Source organism: Pecten maximus, chromosome 12 (genome assembly GCF_902652985.1).
Source record: "Pecten maximus chromosome 12, xPecMax1.1, whole genome shotgun sequence".
NCBI lineage: Eukaryota > Metazoa > Mollusca > Bivalvia > Pectinida > Pectinidae > Pecten > Pecten maximus.
Window position 1 is genome coordinate 35,865,980 of NC_047026.1, and position 21,687 is coordinate 35,887,666.

General features: G+C 32.9%; 1 protein-coding gene across 2 annotated transcripts in view; it reads left to right on the plus strand.

The window, feature by feature from the left end:
* Positions 1-21,687, plus strand: part of LOC117339123 (cytochrome P450 3A24-like) — a 43,918-nt gene that overhangs the window by 19,287 nt on the left and 2,944 nt on the right. The window contains exons 2-12 of one of the 2 annotated variants that reach the window (XM_033900535.1): positions 16,749-16,819; positions 17,225-17,321; positions 18,243-18,295; positions 18,533-18,629; positions 18,924-19,049; positions 19,453-19,541; positions 20,101-20,252; positions 20,445-20,575; positions 20,732-20,848; positions 21,075-21,221; positions 21,486-21,577. In XM_033900535.1, the coding sequence (XP_033756426.1) occupies positions 16,764-16,819; positions 17,225-17,321; positions 18,243-18,295; positions 18,533-18,629; positions 18,924-19,049; positions 19,453-19,541; positions 20,101-20,252; positions 20,445-20,575; positions 20,732-20,848; positions 21,075-21,221; positions 21,486-21,577 (1,157 nt within the window). In that variant the 5' untranslated portion in view covers positions 16,749-16,763. Of the gene's footprint in view, positions 1-15,878; positions 16,820-17,224; positions 17,322-18,242; positions 18,296-18,532; positions 18,630-18,923; positions 19,050-19,452; positions 19,542-20,100; positions 20,253-20,444; positions 20,576-20,731; positions 20,849-21,074; positions 21,222-21,485; positions 21,578-21,687 lie in introns of those variants that run through there. The other variant, XM_033900536.1, reaches the window with a different exon arrangement.

Consider the following 21,687-nt stretch of genomic DNA (forward strand, 5'->3'; position numbering starts at 1 on the left):
CGTGTGGCACGAAAACATCCTTATTCCGTATAATGTTAAACTAATTTCGTATAATGTTAAACTTATTCCATATAATGTTAAATTTATTTTGTATAATGTTACACACATTCTGCAAAATGTTAAATGTATTTGATTAGTTTATCTTATTCGTTTTATCTTTACTATCATTTTACGTGATTATTTTGAATATCTCTACAAATGAGAATTGAATGTGCCTATTGATATTGAAAAAACCTAATGTTTGAATAATAGGTATATAAATACAGATATAACACGGTTCCATCAATAACAAACTTTACAGTTGACAAAGCTTTATTGGTTCGTATTTTTAAATGTTGAATATCCAGTTAAAACGTAATTTCAACTTCATTTAAAACAATAGCGACCATGTAGAACATGGATTATGTTGTCGGGTATAATTATAACAATCCAGAATTAACAATCGAGAGTTGGTACAATGTTAATTACCCCTCATTGAATATTTAGGTGAATTAAATTGCAGCAATATATATATATGCATTATACAACATTGAAGAGAAAATACCACGTGGGAACACGACACCGGAATTGAATACGTAAAACCAAGGACAGTGTATCCACTTGTATGGGTAGACCTATCCATAACTACGGCCACAAACACCCTACAGATATATGACTCGTTCTGGTCTCAGTATTGGAGCTGGCATTACCTTTAAAGATACATATATCATTTCAATGATTTATTTATTTGATAATTAAGTGAAACAATACAAAGCTATTGTTTTGTTATAAATGCTCTTAATAATAATTTTCTACTTTGTCAGATAATAAAAGTCTGCGTGGTTTTAATAACCTTTCCTCCCCCGCCGACGGCCATGTTTACCCAATCAATGGACAGATGCATTGAACGTCCAAGTATGGAACAGGCAAAATGGCTTATCGTGGTAATTGAAGAGCTATCAATGCGATGGAGTATTTGCAGACATGATTTCCAAATGAGGTTGTTACGTCAGTAAGTCTTAATAAACGTGCTAAACTTGTCTAAGATATGAACAGCATCGAAACCTTCGTCATGAATTACGCAAACTGAACTCACTCTACAAAATTACTGTTAAGTTGGCAAATAAAACCCCTCTTTGTCTGATAAGCGACTTTAGAATGTGCGAATCTTGTGTTTGAATGTTTTGAGTTGAAATTGCTAAACTCACAAATCAGAAATATGTGTTAATTAGTGTAGTAATTTTTTTTCCATTTTTCTAAAATCTATATTGCATTCAAATACCATGTCTATTCAATTGAATGCACAGTGCGACAAAAATATTCCTGTGATTCCATTGTGCTTTTCATGAATTTTTATAAGTGTATCAAACATGAGAAGAGATCACTAATAGACATCTATAATCACTTCTATGGCTGTCCTTTATAATTCACATGGACCATTACTACATGGTTGTTTTCTACGGCACCGTGCATGTTTCTGTTTTGTTTAGTTAACAACGTTGTTCTTTTTCCTAATCAGCATTGAGTCCAGTACTAGGGTTGGGGGTGGACATTTTGAAATCCCGGCTGTCTATCAGGGGATATCACACGGTATCATCTAGTTGTGAGAACTAGTGTACACTCATGGCGTTTTCATCGATATATGACGGAAATACTCACTGACTACAACAGACAATTTATTGAGGTCATAGGTGATTCACTATAATGGCTTCAAGAGAATCTGGTCCCGGCCGGGGTACGTTTGGTTTTGCTTTGAATGTTCAGCATAGCTGCAGTTTTACTATTTGTTTTAAAGTAAACCCGGTTCATGATGTTCAATGCAATTAAACGTTTGGAATTAGACTGGATTATTTGTGTACAAGTTAATCGATTGTAATAATATATAATAGATATACACATAGAAAACAAAACGTGCCCATGGATTGTGAAATGTCATATATATATATATATATATGTATATTTAGGGCAAGGTTACTTATCTTGTTGTTTACAGCTTGGAGAGCTACCTAGAAATCATAAAATAATTATTGAAAGTATTACTGATTTGCAATTGTTGTTTTGGTTGTTCATCACGAAAAAAATACCATAAATTTAGAAAATGTTCTAAACTCGTTTATTTTTTCTAAATCAGTTACTTCTTTTATTTCAGCATGTGCTATTTTACCAAATGGGATGGTTGTCCTGATTAACCCGCATCGCATTTGAATGCGAAAGTATTCATAAAATAACTAAATCGTGTATTTTTTGACAGTCAGGCAAGGACGGTTTGTTTACCTATACCAGGGTGCGTCTTTGTATTGGAGTGAAGCGTTGTTTGGCCGAATTGTCATTAATCTTCTTAAGTTGACTGAGTACGGAAGTACATGATACCAGTATACGTTTATTATAGATCTATTTATATGCATTAATAGCACGAGGAGCGTTGTGATTAGGTCACATATGGTCGTAGTAAGTGTGGGGTACTATGTCCCCGGGGTCACGGGTCTAGCACCCGGTAAGTGGGAGTTATCGGGTAGCAGCCCCCATAAAAAGGTTAAATTAAGACGTATGAAGATATACATCAGTGACACCTGTACACATATGATGTTACAGTTAAGAACATATCGTCTATATAATATAACAATTTTAAATTATATAAACCAGCACTATCGCATAAACATTTGCTAACGTGACACCTAACAGGTGTTTTCTTTCATTGTTATAACCATTGTATGTCTTGTCTCATAATTAATAACACGTGTCATAATCTGCACAGTCCTAATTACGGATATATATTATTATAATTAACACAGTATCAAATTAAATTATAATCTCAAAACAATTTAGGAAACATTTTACTTCGCTTTTAATATCAAATACGTGTATTCATTTAAATTCTTTCTGATGTATCATGTTTGCTTTGAAGGTCCATTTAACCGTATCATAATCAGTAGATTATTAGATGTTCGACATTTCAGATTTGAAATCAATAGATAAAATCTTGGAACATTCCATATCATTATTTGCTTTGTTTATGTTTAGATTCCAATTATTGATTATTAATTTAAACCACTAGGTGATACCCAGGTGATACAAAGAGAGTATAGACAAACAATACTTTGAAAAATAAAACTACTATTTCTACTCTGATGTATGGTTTGGCACCCTATCATTTTACTCAGATACATGTATGTATTTTGGTAAACGTTACAAAATAAATCAGCAAAGTAATATACCAGTACCCCACGCATGATAATACAGACCTTGATTAGATTACTGCAGCTAAAGCATTACCTACTTTGTATTATCATTCCTCTTTCTTTTCTACAGGGATGTGACTTCCAAAATATCTTTCGATAAACGCCCGTTGTTTGTCAGCATTCTGCAAATTTCGCTCTTATTGTGATGGAACATTGTTATGAATGACTGTTTAATTAAAAAAGAATTAAAATCAAATAAATACACAGAACGATAATGCATACAATCTAAAAGTAAACACATGTATCCGTAAATGTAGCGTGTTTAGAAATGGTTAAAATCAACGAATGGAAATATTCAATGTTTTTTTAATCTGATAAAACAACAGACGAAACATTTAAATCAGCTATGAATGTATGAATGGAAAACCTTAACATACAATGTACCTTATAGTAATGAACCATGTTGTCTAGTAGAGCTAAACAGACACTGATACATTGTCCGAAGTGCTCGTTGTATTTCACTGCTGAACAGGTGATCTATACTTAGCCTACACTGTTTATTCTAGTACATATCAGAAAAAGAATTTATACAATCAAACAATAATGTGTTTCTTAATTAATAACCTAGATGTCATATGAATAAAGACATGTCGAGATCAAACTAACGAGAACAGTGAAAACTACTTCTGTAAAAACGGGAAGTATTTCACCGTTCTTTATGTTATATACTTGGATATTATTATGTATAACATCATAGATGTAAAGAAAGCAAAGCGAAACATCATACTAGAATATATTTAGGTATTGAAATATTTGTGTAACACCAAAAATCAGAAATAGGGTTGTTAGTGACAACGAATCTCACTTAACGACCTCATTTTTTTTGTAACATCACAGCTATAGTAAGGGTCCGTCGGGTGCATTCGATCGATTCATACCTAGGATATATATTCTGTCATTCGGTGTACGCATGTAATTACAGACAGATTGTAACGATTGAATGAGTTTTAAAGGTCTACATTGTTTCTGATAGGTATAATTGTGTTCGATTCAAACTTTGATACATCCGCTTGCAATAGCACACCATCAAAACAACATCACCGCTCACACATTCCTCTTAGTAGGTGAGGTGCATATAGGATATATGAGTTTACAAGACTTCTCTTTGATAGTCACCTAACGTACATTTGCCTTGTGCTATATGATAAGGATAGCTGTTTCAAATAAAACGTGTTTATTACTAAATTAAAATGTATGTTTGGCCAGTCTATCCATAAATTCTATCGCTTTTATCGCTATTTACAAATTTTTTTAGCTCGCTTGTATTAACAGTATACTCAACACTGAGGCGGGGATCACATACTCGTATATGTTGATATTTAAGCGAAATAATTATGTACTTGTTAGCCACTGTTTTGTAAGCTATTAAGCAATTATCGTACACTATTACAACATACCTCTCCGTGTCTGTAATAAAATTCAAAAGATGTGTACAATTTACAGTGCTCTATATTTGGACATAGCAAATGTTCTCCTTTCTGTTAAACTGCATGTCTATTTATATAATATGTTGTTTCCAAAAGTCAATAAAGCAGAACTAATTGTATCTGGGTGTAAATAAACATTCCTTCTCAACAACAATTCATGAAAATGTTTGTATTAAACGTAATGGATTTTAGACCTATAATAGATTTTATTTAAACACATTCCAGCTTTTCAATCCCTACATCAAATTATAACCGAAACAATGCAGACAAAATAAGACAGGCTCCATTGTAAGGATCCCTATGTATGACTTATATGACCTAACCCTGCCTAAGACCCTTGGAAAATAATAGAACACATATGCATCCTGACATTATGCAAATAGGGATGAAAAAAAAGCTCTCTTTAACATGAAATGTACATATTTGATATATGCAGAAGTATTTTATCCACTGATTAAATCCATGGCCTGTGACAATCCGAGATTTCTCTTTACAAATATCAGTGGCCTTCCCCGTTCAACAACCTGTGTTATTATCCTAAGTGTGTGATTGGCGTCTATATAACTGGTTCTATCAAGTGGCTGTCGAAATATATGCAGAAACAGACAAGAGGGAAAATACCATTAACTATAACCTGTCAAATAAAATGATTAAATCATTAACTTGTATTTTTATTGTATCTATATTAAATCATACAATAGTATCATATAGGTACCTTAAAAAATCTGGAAGATCTGATCAAGTAATATCATCTATATATCATGTACAATGCTAACATTTACCATGGAAATTGCATGTACTATTTATATATCTCGATACATTTATAATACAAATGCATGAACATTGAGGACGTTAAACGGAGGGCGAAACATTAACCGATATAAATCTACAAGGAAACACATTTAACAATGAAAGGCAATAGTTCAATGATAGTAAGACAAGGAACTAGGAAGCTTAGGCGTTCGCAAATAGTATAATATATCATTTCATATATGAATTTTTCTTTTTATTGGAGTAACATTGGTAATAATGTGTCATGTCTGTTAATTAAACATTATATGATCTATATTCTGTAATAGGACAACGACATTGAGACAGAGTGGATAATGTATACCTGATTAATATAAACTCATAGTACAGATCCCATTGGTGAAAATTATCTTTAAACGATTTGTAGGAGTATTTTAATTCCGATACGACGGTATATAACTACGCTTATAGGAAAATCAATGTCTCGAAGACACATTCGTTCCTGCAGAAGATGTTCTCTATGTCCATCGCTGGGTTTGTTAATTTCGCTTGATAGTGAAAAGTAATCTCTCTTTTTGTAGGTAATATGAATATTTGCCGTATTTAATATTCTAAAAATTTGCACATTTGAAATGTTGTCTGGAACAAGACTAAAAATAACGTTACCACATTTGGGGTAAAGTTCATCCATATGTAATTTCATAAATGTTTTACATATACGCATATTTAATTTTAACCGAATGCAGACGTTAGTAATGTAATGAACATGTAGTAATTATCTGCTGTATAACAATCGTTTGTACACCTGTGAGGTGTAAAGTAACAGGAGTTGATACCTGGAGGTAGTATAAAGATATTCAGTTTTTACCTTGTTCTTTTATACACATGCAGATTAAAGTAATAAATTATTTCCTAACAAGGCAACAAAGCCCCACCCGGCGGTATTCTTTATCGCCGTGTGCCAGGTAGAGCTCTTACCATGCATAATCTAGCATGTCTTGAAAAATGGAACAATTTGAGTTCCACCTTTTTGATGTATAGTGGGAGGTTGGAAGGGTGGGCGGAAGGGGAAGGGGGCTTTGGGGCTGGGGTTCATACTTGTTACGAAAACAATACTTTGACTGCATTTTAGCTTGAATCTCAAATATTGTCAGGTTTGCAACACAGAAATGTTACTATTGAGAACTGCCTTTTGATTGTGACGTCAAATACAATTTCAGGCAATTTTACTATACATCGGCAAAGTTCATTTTGTACGGAAAATTCAATCAATAAAATGAAATGATTTTCTGATGTTTTGTATAAGTCAACCATCGCCAATACTCAATAAATGGATCGTAAATAGCCCGAAACGGCTGATATAATGTCTATCTCTCTGAATATGCGATGATAAAGGTGTCATTCTATAGGACGATATGTTATGTCATTATACATGACGATAGCTCTGTTTCCAGTGAGCTCTCATGCAGGCGTAACTGACTTCAACAGATGCAAGTGGAGTCAGGAATCCTGGCGTACCTCTCCCCGCGGGGTAAAACACGAACAAATTGAAACATTCTTTTTTCACTAAAGATAAAAAAAACTATACAATGATCGGGTTGCATGATAATATCATTGTTAAATATCACCCAATTTCTCTCTTTGTTTTTAGAGGGATGCTCTGTGTTTTAATTTTGACAGTGCAAAAATATTCTTGTTTGTTTATTCTGATGTGAAAACCTTAACCAGATCAATATCATTGGCCACTGACATTTTAGGTAGGTTTCCCTTTAAAAAATCATTAGTTTCTCATGTTATTGACACATATCCTATTCATGCTTCATACTTTCACCATTACATTTGAGGAAGGTTTTTCATAGTATAATCACCTTCCATCTATCTTTATACTTTAAAAGGGTGTATGGAATCTGAATAGAAATGATGATTCAATTTAAGCAAAAACATAATACCGAAGATTAAATGAACTCTAAATGATTAAAATGATGACAAGATCTGACGGAACACAGATCTACATGGACACCCTTGAAACAATAAAAAGAACATAATATACAGCATTTAAAGAAACATATACGTCGTATGTCAAACATCTAATTAAATTCTCACATTGACACATTTCTAAATGTCACTGACTAGTAGACTAAACCGTAAAACAAAATATCAGCTATTTACATATTTACTCCGAAAATATTAACGTGTGGGCAGCATAACCAGGAGTGTTAGTGTTTCCTGTTTGTCGACGGCGTTAACCATGAACAATACTATTCCGAGTCGACTTCATTATACTACATAAAAAGAGACATCCTCATGAAATTTACCGTCATTTAAAGACAGAAAACTACTTGTGTATCCTAATTTTTACAATGTTGATTAATGTAATATGACATGTACATGCACAAATCAAATCAAATTTCCAAAATGATTGTTTCAACAAATGTTTACAAAACGCGATTGCAATATCCTGCATTACACACCCAATGTATTACGGTATGAAAATGCCGCATTTTGTTTGTAAAATAACTATTCTATATCATCTTATTAGTATACAGTTCACTCCTTTGCTGTTTGTTTGGAGTTTTAACAAGAACAACTAAAACATTTTTCTTTTGTACATTTTTTTCTAAATTTCTTATATAGCATATGTGTGAATTCACATGCAATCCCAATATTGATGTAACTATAACTGTTATCAAAAGATATTAGACCTATATAAGACTATTTCAATTACGGCAAGATATAAATAAATAAACAAATAAATAAATAACTCTGGGCAAAGAAAACATTGGAATGAGTTGTATTGGTAAAAATGACTGTTCACTTGTTGCGATGCAAAAGGAACAAGTAAAAGATAATTGTGATCGGGTGACGGTGCGACCGTATTTTAACAAACATCATCCTCACTACTGTTTCAGTGACTTCTCCTTAGATATTTCCTATTAAAAGATATAACACAGAGTGTTACATGTCGACTTAACATTTATGTTTGGCGGTAAAAAAATGTTGTGGACTTCGCTCCCAATGGCCACCGTCTTTATGATAAGTCCTGGGTCGTAAAGAGTTTGGAAATGTAATGTGCAGTATTACTCTCTGTGAGAGGAAGGTTTTTTTAACCCCATGTGATGTGGCTAGATTTAAGTACTAAGATAGCTGATAATAAAATGCACGGTGTGACCTTTTTAATGTAACAACAATGGATGCTGTAATGTGAAAGTTTGCCTTCAATGAACCAATGAAACAAAGATGGGGAATTAATTTATGTAATTAAAACATTAAGATAAAAATCAATTATTTCCATTAGCTGACTCTGTAGGCAATGAATGACCTTGACACGAGTAATCGATTGCAGCGATCTATCAGTTATATAGTGTTTCCTGTCAAACGTCTACACAATTAGCCCGGGGTTCAACTCAGAAGCTCCGTCATTAACTTCTTCTTAGTAATATAGGCGAATTACACTTGAATTTATTCTCTGACTTATTATAACAATTGTATACTAGTGGCTGATATGGATAAAGTGGTAAATGATTAAAAAATCCAAACAATGTATTCTGTATTTATTGTTTAAGGTAGGCAATGTGCACCAATCGGCAGATCATATTTTTTTATTTACCGAAACGATTACTTCGGATGTAATACTTAATTTTAAAAATAATCAATTCATATAATTTAAAATTAATATTAAAACAATTTATTCATTGAAGACTTTATGATATATTTGATGTATATTCAAACTGCCCGCAATCACTGAAAACTAAGACAGAACTAACCTAGATGATTTCCAATCATGATCGTTTAACCCCCCCCCCCCCCCCCTCCCCCCCCCCCCCCCCCCTCATTTACAGGAACTGTAACAATGCAAAAAGACCATCAACGTAGAAAACTAGTTTATGGATTGTAACCATGGCATACACAATACATCAATATCTACTACTATACACAATTGTCCTTAATTCATACAATGTATTAGAACTTTAATGCCTTAATATACTATACACCAATGTCGTTACAACAACACATAACTTTATATGGCACGCAAAAATATACAAACAGCAATGCCATACCCTTGAACACATAATCTTTTATTTATGTGCAGAATTTATCGTGCTAACATATACATAATATATCAGTGTCTTACCACTTACCGAGATACAATATCACAGTGTCCTACTACATAATTATCTGGCGAAAAGGTAAACAATCCTTTCTACCAAAAGAGTCTCTGTTTAATGATATGACATTGATGTACAATATATACTAAATCATTCATATTTCGCTGTACATTACTTAATATATATATAAGTCAGATCCGAATGGTCGTACACCTTTCAACACTTACACTAGATATCGCATTAGTTATTTGTAATATCTAATCATGTTATCGTAAATGTAATACTGATTGTTTCTTTTTAATAAAATCAAGAGCGTTTGTGGTTTTATTAATATACAATATTTTATCATGTATATAAACTAAGACTTTTGATACAAAGCTTACACTAACCATGCTTGTATATCACCTTTAGTCATAAACAATCTATGCAAATGATTCAATTACTTAAATGCTAAAACGACACTAAATCAGACCTAACGAAGATAATTAGGTAACATTGTAATTTTAACATTTGAGGCATCGTGTAATATTTGTTTGACTAGATAATTGGTATTAATTAACACTCATTTATCAAATTTGTCACAGGAAGTCGAGTCAACCAGTGTGTATCATTACCGGGTTGTGATAGTAGGTTATCCTCACGTATGTCCGACTCCATATTATCACAGACACGACGGCCTCATACGAAAACCCCTTAATTAATGTAAGTTATGTTGATATACGTTAAAGTGTAAAATTCACTTTATTCATTTTTTACGTTATAATGGCGGTGCATGAAGGCATTGTATTGGGTGATGAATATAAACTATTCGAGTCAGCTCTTTTTATGTTAATTCACGAGTCAGGCTCTGCATAGGACCAAAAACCTCCTTAAGGTAAGTTCATACTGCACTGGCAAACCTCATTCCAGGACTTAACTTACCCTACATATGTGTTTCACTTACAAATTAGATTTATCTGCATAATATTTCGTCTATCCAAATCAGTTTTAAAAAGATTATGCCGTCAAATTTTCCTAGATTACTGGTCACGAATATAAAACCTGTAAATAATAAAAAAAAACAATTAAAAAAACAACAACAAAAAAAAAACAAAAAAAAAAAAAAAAAAACAAAAAAAAAAAAAAAAACAAAAACAAAACAAAAAAACCCAACAACATACACACGAATGAAATAGTAACATGTAATTTTAATTAAATTATTTGTTACCTATTGTACCATTCCACACAAAGCCCGTCTGTGACTGGACCAACAAGCTGGCACTAGATTATAATTGTTACCAAGGGAACGTCAATCACATATTAAATGTAGAGCGATATACTAGTTAGGATACATTTCCTTATCATCAGTAAACGAGCAGTATGATGAAACATTAACAAACTTTCTTAACAGCAATAAACGATTTGGCACCGCAACGATTGATGACATAAAATGTTTGTATTTGACCTGTTTTTTTTAATACGTTCATCATTTAATTCAGCCTTTTCTGAATTTTTTTTCTAATATTGCTTCCAACAATTACTTGCAATATCATTACTCAAATCATGCAAATGTACAGTTTAAAACTATTTCAGAGAATATATGTTATATTATCATATATAATAATACATAATATATGTTGCGTTAAAATTGTTGTTGTTTCATGATATATTCATGTACAACTGTATTTCCATACCTACACTGATCTGTTAATATTTATAATCAAATCAATGCACAGTGTATTGTGAAAAAGCATCATCATAATTCTAACCACTTAATATTTGCGTGTACACACATATGTTGTCTAATTTGAGGTTAACGTGAAAAAGACATGTCCTATATAGTGGAAGCTTATTGAATACTATTATGTCACGATTGAATTTCTAATTGCATCCACATGCTATAAAATTTGTTTAAATATTTGAAGAAATTAGTAATGATAATTATTCCCATTAAATGCATAAACCTTCTGCATATGTAATATCCAACACAAACACATACATTTAACACGTCTCTATGGCTATCTATAATAAAGTGTTTATGGATTTGGTGATTTCTTATGCTTTTTCTGTGGAGATAATCATTTTCTATCTAGCTTATCTATATCTTGTTTTCTATCTAGATTATTTTAGTATTATTTTCTATGTATATTTTTTATTTCTTGTTTTTTTATCTAAATTACCCCAGACTTATTTTCCAACTTCATTATCTTAATCTTGTTTACAATCTAGATTACTTAAGTTTCATTTTCTATCTAGATTAATTAAGTTTTATTTTCTATCTGAACTATTGTTTTGCTATCCGGACTATTTATGTCATTTTTCTGTATGAATTATTGAAGTCCTATTTTATATCTTGACTTTTTTTATTCTTGTTTGCTATCTAGATTACTTAAGTCTTGTTTTTTGTCTTTACTATTTTAGTCTAGTTTCTATCTAGATTACATAATTCTTGTTTTTTGTCTTTATTATTTTAGTCTAGTTTCTATGTAGATTGCTTGAGTCTTGTTTTTTGTCTTTACTTTTTTAGTCTAGTTTCTATCTAGATTACTTAAAAATAGTTTTCTATGCAGATAGCTTAAGTCATATCTCTTATCTGGACTATCTAAATATTGATAAACCTATCTATTTAAGTTAAATGACAACGATGTCAATGTTAAATGTTTACCTTTCCTAAAGCTTGAGCTGTATTTTGTTTTTTTCGAATTTTATTCCATTTAATATAGTCAGCTCATAACTGGCAGGGTCATGCTTACGGGTGAAATATCGTATGGTTGACATAACTTGCATGTACCCAATCCGTTTACTACATCCATTAAATTTAACCGTTAGTCTTAACAACAATTGCTATATATTTAATTGTTCATTTTGACAACAATTTTCTATTTATTGACAACAAGTGTTATCTATACCCCTCGTTATTTTATACATTTAATCGCTCGTCTTTACAACAAGTGTTATTTAAACCCCTCGTTATTTTATACATTTAACCGCTCGCCTTTACAACAATTGCTATCTTTACCCCTCGTTGTTTTATACATTTAACCGCTCGTCTTTACAACAATTGCTATCTTTACCCCTCGTTATTTTATACATTTAATCGCTCGTCTTTACAACAATTGTTATCTTTACCCCTCGTTATTTTATACATTTAACCGTTCGTCTTTACAACAAGTGTTAATCTTAGCCCCTCGTTATTTTATACATTTAACCGTTCGTCTTTACAACAAGTGTATCTTACCCCTCGTTATTTTATACATTTAACCGTTCGTCTTTACAACAATTGCTGTCTTTACCCTCGTTATTTTATACATTTAACCGTTCGTCTTTACAACAATTGCTGTCTTTACCCTCGTTATTTTATACATTTAACCGTTCGTCTTTACAACAATTGCTATCTTTACCCCTCGTTATTTTATACATTTAACCGTTCGCCTTTACAACAATTGCTATCTTTACCCCTCGTTGTTTTATACATTTAACTGCTCGTCTTTACAACAATTGTTATCTTTACCCCTCGTTATTTTATACATTTAACCGTTCGTCTTTACAACAATTGTTATCTTTACCCCTCGTTATTTTATACATTTAACCGTTCGTCTTTACAACACGTGTAATCTAGAGCCCTCGTTATTTTATACATTTAACCGTTCGTCTTTACAACAATTGCTATCTTTACCCCTCGTTATTTTATACATTTAACCGTTCGTCTTTACAACAATTGCTGTCTTTACCCCTCGTTATTTTATACATTTAACCGTTCGTCTTTACAACAATTGCTATCTTTACCCCTCGTTATTTTATACATTTAACCGTTCGTCTTTACAACAATTGCTATCTTTACCCCTCGTTATTTTATACATTTAACCGTTCGTCTTTACAACACGTGTAATCTAGAGCCCTCGTTATTTTATACATTTAACCGTTCGTCTTTACAACAATTGCTATCTTTACCCCTCGTTATTTTATACATTTAACCGTTCGTCTTTACAACAATTGCTATCTTTACCCCTCGTTATTTTATACATTTAACCGTTCGTCTTTACAACAATTGCTATCTTTACCCCTCGTTGTTTTATACATTTAACTGCTCGTCTTTACAACAATTGCTATCTTTACCCCTCGTTATTTTATACATTTAATCGCTCGTCTTTACAACACGTGTAATCTAGAGCCCTCGTTATTTTATACATTTAACTGCTCGTCTTTACAACAATTGCTATCTTTACCCCTTGTTATTTTATACATTTAATCGCTCGTCTTTACAACACGTGTTATCTTTACCCCTCGTTATTTTATACATTTAACCGGTTGTCGCTACAACACGTGTTATCTTTACCCCTCGTTATTGTATACATGTAACCGCTCGTCTTTACACCCGTGTAATCTAGAGCCCTCATTAGTTTATACATTTAACTGCTCGTCTTTACAACACGTGTAATCTAGAGCCCTCATTAGTTTATACATTTAACCGGTTGTCGCTACAACATGTGTTATCTATACCCTACGTTATTTCGTACATTTCACCGTTCGTTTTCACAACAATTATCTTTACATTTTGTCTTTTCGTACAGTTACTCGATCGTCCTTAAAACACTTTATGTTAGTCTCCCTTTGAATCCTGTCTGTAGAAATCCACATGAATCGGTTTAATTTGAACGTTTGATCAGCGTGTGATATGTTGTTTTTGATTACCTGTCGTTAATATTTACATTCTGCAATGGGCCGTAATAAGGACAAAATCGGTTAAGATAACGGTATCGGGGTCCTGATAAAGTCAATGATGACCAGGTCCTACATCTGCGATTGGTTTACACTTAAATATATTTCAATTTTGTTTGTAAGAAGAAGTATCGCCCTTACCTAGGACATTCTTTGTATGTAGACATCAATAGTAGCTACGAATAACATGACGTCACTGGGTGTTACTCAAACAATGGGATAACCAGGTCAAATAAATCATAATCCAAGGAGATTTTATATTTGTTTTTAGGTTGTTAATATATTTAAATCATTCCGAGCTGGGGTTAGATATGGATCACATGAATGAGGTCTCCTCGCGATGATACACAGGTAGAACAAACTGTCTGCCAATAAATAATGAACACGAATCTGTCAAATGATTGTATTACATGGTTTTAATGAGCTTCATCACGCCTACGGCAATCACTAAGGTGTTCGCTATAGGTTTAGTGAAGCTACTACAGAATAATATCATAGCTTATCATCTAAAACCATTTGTCAAATATACATTACGATTCAATAATGATATGTTTCTGTTGGTTCCTACAGATTATAATGCGTTTGTTTTGATAATTAAACATGAACCATCGGTAAACGAAAATATTGAAACGAGGAGCTTTTGAAACGTATAGTTTGTATCAGATTAATAACATAAATAACCGTCTCAACGTCTAACTGTTGAAGAATAGGGGCAATATCTGAGGAAGGCATAAAAAGGGTATGAGTGAATGCACCGCAAACCAATTTTATATGTAAAAGAGCGAAACGTATTATTAAAGAGGTGGACAAAACAAACATCTAAAACAAACGATCGTAATTGTCTGTGTAACGGGTTTTTAAATGAGATAATTGTGAAAAAGACACACATATAAACAGCTAATTTACCAATTGATTTAGTGCTGTTCTAACAATGCTAAAGTTCAAACGTGTAAAAATCCAGAATGAAAGCCAGTGAAATTAAACCGAGTATAACTCGTACACAGTTTCATTCATGGAGTTCCTTTAGTATACAAAATAAAGAGAGAGAAAAAATTAGATTGGCGGAAAGTCTTAGAAAATGTACTTTCGGTGTAAATTTTGTAATACTTCCCTTTGAAATTGTTAAACAATTTTGATGAAACTGTGGTCTGATACTTGATAATTGAGGACAACCTGATATTAAACACGGATGTTTATAATAATAATTAGCCACTACAATAGTCGTAAATCAATATAGATGGTAGTATAACAGATCAAGTTTCTATATGTATTGCAAATGTTCTTTGATAAGGGGGTATTGCAATTCGATGTCTTACTAACACACTATAAATCGTGCTACGATAAGAAAACAATAAAACCATTTGAACAGTAGAAACATTTCCCGTGTGTACGGCAACTCTGATAATCATTTATTTTGACTTGATATGCCAATTTTTTTAATAATCTTATTATTGTCATTTATTTTCAAGCCAAATTCATAATGTTCACATCAACTAAGATGACTGGGAAATTCAATTACGATGTGCTACTTAAAAAAAACAATGTCAATGAAATAAATGTTGATAAACAGTGTTTAAAAAAACATTGTACCAAGTCATGGTGATATAAGCATAATGATTTCAATGTGCCTGTCGCGCATACTTTAGATCAGTTGATTTCATTGCTAGCCATGGCACATTCCAGTAAATGAAATATTTGAAGTCTACTGAGCACGCTTGATCACTTAAAGATAAAGATAGTCGCCCGTCCAGTATATCACACAGCTGACAGTGTCAATAACCAGTCTCATCAGCTATAATGACATGGTGGCGTTTCCGGGTGTAAGAAAATAAGCTGACACATAAGCTGATACTACTGACTGACCCTGCCCTGGGGTTCTCTTTAACAAAGATGTATTCTCTAAACCCAATCAGATAAACAACATTCGGTATGTGGATATCACGCATTGAGACATTATAAGAAATTATGTGTGTGTATGCGTGCATGTTTTTGTACATTTTGTTTGTGTGTGCATTTTACGAGATACGTGTGTAAAAATATTCAGGATACATCAATTAGTGTTAGAAAAACCGGGTCTGTATAAAGCTACCTGTATTACAGCTGAACACTTGCCTCAATGCGTACGATGTTATGAACAGCGACAGATTAATGCTACCTTGAATCACCACTATCTGTGATATCTAACTGCATATACGTACATATATATACACAGAGCCAAGCAATGCTATAAAATACATGTAGACATTTTTGAATTTTTGTAACGTCCCGGTCATAACCAACTAAACATGCCACTCATTATATTCAAATAATTGACTAAAACAAAGTTATCTTCTGATATCTAAATTGTCATATCGATAGGTGGTTATGATAAGCCTACCGTTTTTACACATCAGTGTCCTTACATTGCTTACACGGTCGCTCTGAACTACACCATGATTTGTTGGAAAGCGACACATTTACCACAACCTGTGATTGGCTAGCTATATTCCTCTTAAGCGCATGGCCTATAATTCAACAGTCCATTTCTTCTGGTTGTTTCATTCAATTAGGTATCGAGAAACAACATGCTGTCTACGGTGCTCTGTGTGATCGCGTTGGCTCTCCTCGTTGCATTTTACAGGTAAACTACTTTATTACTACTCTTTCAATTAAATGTTAGATAGTATGACAGCCGACATAGACAGTCAGCTTCGGGGATATAAACACGTGCGGTACTGGACTTATACACTAGGAAACATTAAAGGAACATTACATTACACGTGTTTAACGTGAATACAATATAGTGTTAGTCCTATACGGCACGACAGGTGATATTTATTGAGAATACTAGATGCTTGACTTTACATGTCAATTTTAACTGATATTTATCAAGCTGAATATAAATATGGATCCATGACATAGCGGAACGTTTAATGATTTTATTATCCAAAAATCATACTGATCTTGCTTTATTAATGTTATTTTCATCTTACTATCCCAACCTCTGAGTTGTTATTCTTAAATGTTTGTGACTTTTTGTTTACAGGCAACGGAGAGCGAAAATGCAAGTGTTTGGTCGGATGGGAATACCTGGGCCTCGACCACATTTTTTATTTGGGAATCTGTTATCTTTTTTCCGCAAAGTGAGTATTATTTCCTCTATACATTTTTGTTTTAAATTAACTCATGTTTTCTTAAATGCATTTTGTTGCTTTAATTACATAAACATGATAGTAAATAAATTTGCTTAGTTATATATGGAATTATAGGAGTAAACTAAAACGTATCATCATGATGCATGCTCATTATATGTCAGACATCGGGAGGCGGAGTGATATATGCCAGGTTTAGCGGGTCCTGCAGACGATCATCGACTCTCATTTATGTTACATTAATTCACTCTTTCTATGATATATGACGCTTACTGATACCAAGAGAAGGACATCTTATCAAAGTAGAAAACGTCCACATTAAATCAAGCCCTAGGCTAAAAGGCATGCTAAATCAAATAATGCAGATTGAGTGATGGCACCCCAGCAATATAATTGCCCAAAACTAATAAAACAAAACGAGTGTCATGTCCAGCTACTCACATATGTGAAAAAAAAAGATTTATGAGCCCTGTTTCGAAATTCAGTTCTATATTTTTAGAACATAATTATCCAGTTCTTCTCATAGAAAATGGCGGGGATTCTTTTTTTTTTTATATTAAAACAAAGTCACAATTTATTCATTAGTGCTTTCCTTTTCCTGGTGACAACACTGTGTATAACGCTTATCGTGGAATCCGTGTGTGATTACGGTTCATTTCAAATAAAAACAGTTCATTTGCTATTTTTAAAGAAATATGAAAAAATAGCGTATGTGAAGTAAACAGGTGAAATAGTGACACGCATGACATTTCATAACGTTATCATTCATATGTAATTGTAGTAGCTTCAATTCTGCAGGCAGTCATTATATTGGTTAAACACTGTCATCTTAAACTTATTTTACTATTATTTACTCGAATTATTCCCGTCAAAGTGAAAATGCTTAATTGTATCTTCGTTGTTTTCTTGCAGAGCTTTTATATTAAATATCAGGAGTGGTACAGGGAGTATGGGAAAACTTTTGGGTAAGTTTACAAATCATTTTCAAAAATCTAACATAAATAGCATTTAAAATTTGAAAATTTTATCAAATTCTTCTCGTTTATTATTTAACAGGAAGTATACGAGAGGGGCATTATAACTTAAACAATCAAGTGCTTGCTTTTATCTTTTCACAATAGGGTTTATGTGGTAATTACTACCAATAATGTGACGATGATTAAATATGCTCGCTTTTTATACTAACTGTCCCCTTTTCACAGGTACTTTGAGGGCCCCACTGCAGTTCTGGTTACTACAAATATGGAACTATTGCATGAAGTGTTTGTCAAGCAGTTCAAAAAATTCCATGCGAGAAAAGTGAGTATATAATGTAACAGAAACATATCGTACAATAGTATATTATCATTTCGTATATGTGCTGAATTTGTGCTGTATCAGACATCGTCATACTAAGACTTTATCCCTCGCGTTCACATCGATGTAGGTAAAGCAGTAATTCTACAACAAAGCCATATATACTTGCTTATGGTTACTACAGTTTGATGCATATATTATAATCCTGTTGTTGCATTTAATGAAAACCGTAGTACTTAATTTAGGGCATGTCTTAAGTAAAATGTCATCAAAATATATATTCCTATGTTTGTCCAGGTTTTTCCAGTTCAGGTCGATCCTGACAAGGATGAAAATGTCCACATGTTTTTTGCTAGAGGCGAGCGATGGCGACGTCTAAGATCTATCATCAATCCAGCTTTCAGTACGATGAAAATGCGTAACGTGAGTACCTCCGTATCATCTATAGTCGTTTCACTCCTCGCATGATATGTATAAACGATAGAAGCATGGGCGTTATATTACCTATCTCAGCATGACGTACCTCGCTGTAAGACGAAGCATTTTGTATAGAAACTCCGTTCTTTCTCTGTATGTAAATTATAATACATTTAAATGATTCGGTTTAATGTTAAGGACCTTTCTCACTTTTGAACTTAAAATGATAATTTCTTTAAATTCTTTCGTTTATTCAAAATACGAAGGAAGAAGGACGATGTATTGAAGTTTTTAGCGATGACAGGTAACTAGGTTTCCTCTTTGAACTCGTTATCTTTTTACGTAAACCATGTCGAGGACGACAAGATCTATATATCATTATTTACTATTGTTTGGTGTACATTTACAGATGACGCCGATGATAAACACTCGAATTGATCATCTTATGGCATTGGTGGATACCCATGGACGAAATGGAGACGATTTCGATGTTTACGAGTGAGTGATTTCTTATTGATATTGATAATGATATTTATTAAGTGTCCGTTGACTATTCAGCGCAGGTTGTGACGGTGATAACTAAACTATAAACCGATGTTTACGGCAGGTCTTTAACGTTATCACGATCTGCAATATAGCATTATCTAAATTTAGACATAAAACATAACTATGACTTTTCAACAACCCTAAATGTCTCCATTGGAATGATATTTACGTCAGGTTTGTAAAATATTGACTTGAAAGCAGTGTCGACCGTCAAACAATCACACAAACATACGGGTTACGGTTAACACGTGGTATGCCCTGTGACAATACTGCGGTTAAATCATAGTAAATATATTTGATATTTAAAAGCTGCGATTCCTTTGACACATTTTCCCGTGATATTAGAATGATATTTCTTGAAATAATCAGAGTTTATTTATCGTTAAAAACGCCACTACATGTAAGAGGTTATTTCCAGAACGTTTGCTTCATCATTTTATATAGTAAAGACCTATAAACCAATTAAACAATTTCATATAATTATATTAAATGATTATACTTGTTTTCACAGTATATTTCAAAGACTTACCATGGATACTATAGCGGAATGTGGACTTGGTCTTAAAAATAGCTCTCTCAAAAATCCAGACGATTGCTGGCTCAAGCACTCACGGAAGGTCATTACGGACACCACGAAACGTCCCTTCCTTTTCCTGCTCGGATGTAAGTGTACTTGAAAAGACCTATTTCAATTGAATAACTACGTACAGATAATGACCATGTAATAAGCATGTATATATATTAATGTATAAGCGATGTATTAACGCAATAATCAATTACGATAACCATTCAAATTGTACGGCTTTATATTATCACTCGCATTATGATCATAGCGTGTAATTTTACTTCTTTCAGTTATTTTCCCAAAATTCCATGAGCTTTGGATCACGATATACAAACTATTAGGCTATCTGTCATTCAACCCAGTGTTTTGGTTAGAAAAACAGATCCAGGAAATCGTCCACAAGAGAAAAGACTCACCGCAGGTAAATAGATAATGATTCACAATAAAATAACATAATATGACAGCTATTTCAGAAAAATGGGACAAGAAGAAGAAAAAAAAACGTGTATAATAACGAGTAATTTTTGCTTTAAATTAATGATAAAGAAGTAAAAATAAACGTGCTTTATGTCTAAAGGTTGACAAAGTGGACCTGCTGCATTTGATGTTGAACTCGGAATACGATCCTACTACTGGTCTCGAGGAGTTAGACGCATCAGACAAGATGATTCGGAAGAGACTTCTCACCACTGAGGTAAATACTGTTTAATCAAATCTATGTTATCAGTTTTCTCTGCCGTGTCGTAGAACGGACAATAAATCGATTTGCAGTCTGATTTAAAATGTCCTCCAACTATGTTCTGAATACTGCCAAAATTAATATATTGTTCTTCTGTCGGAAGCAAATCTCATCGGGAAGGATGTTTATGATTATGTAAATGTCTGTTGCATGTTATGATGTAATCTGATTTGGTTTACAGGAATTGACAGCTCAATCTCTCCTTTTCCTTTTGGCTGGATATGAGACAACAAGCACTACTCTCGCATATATTGTATACGAAATGGCTGTCAATCCAGAGGTTCAGACAACACTTCAAGAGGAAATCGACAGATATTTTCCAGACCAGGTACTTAAACCATGGTTATAATTGATATTGAGAACTACATTCTGTTAAATATATTATCAGTAGGAATCCCAGGAAACACACCGTTAGCAATGGGAAAGTAAATATATATTTCTTATATCAGTAATTACTCATCGATACATAGAGTGGTTTCTATTTGTTCAAAAATATAATATTTTAAAGACAGTAATAAATTTGAGTTAATGTTATCATATTTTGCCACCTAACATCTGTATAGTTGCTTCATTTTAAACATTATCGTTTCAGGCAGATAACCCGACATATGATGCCATTCAACGGATGGAGTACCTAGATATGGTTTGGTGTGAAACATTGAGAAAATGTCCACTCGCTAGCACGTAAGTATAAACATATATTTCGTTACAGAACATTACTAATTGTATTCACAGATGAATAATTGTGTTCCATTACATGTTTGGTTACCAAGGCTCATGCAAAATTAAAAAAT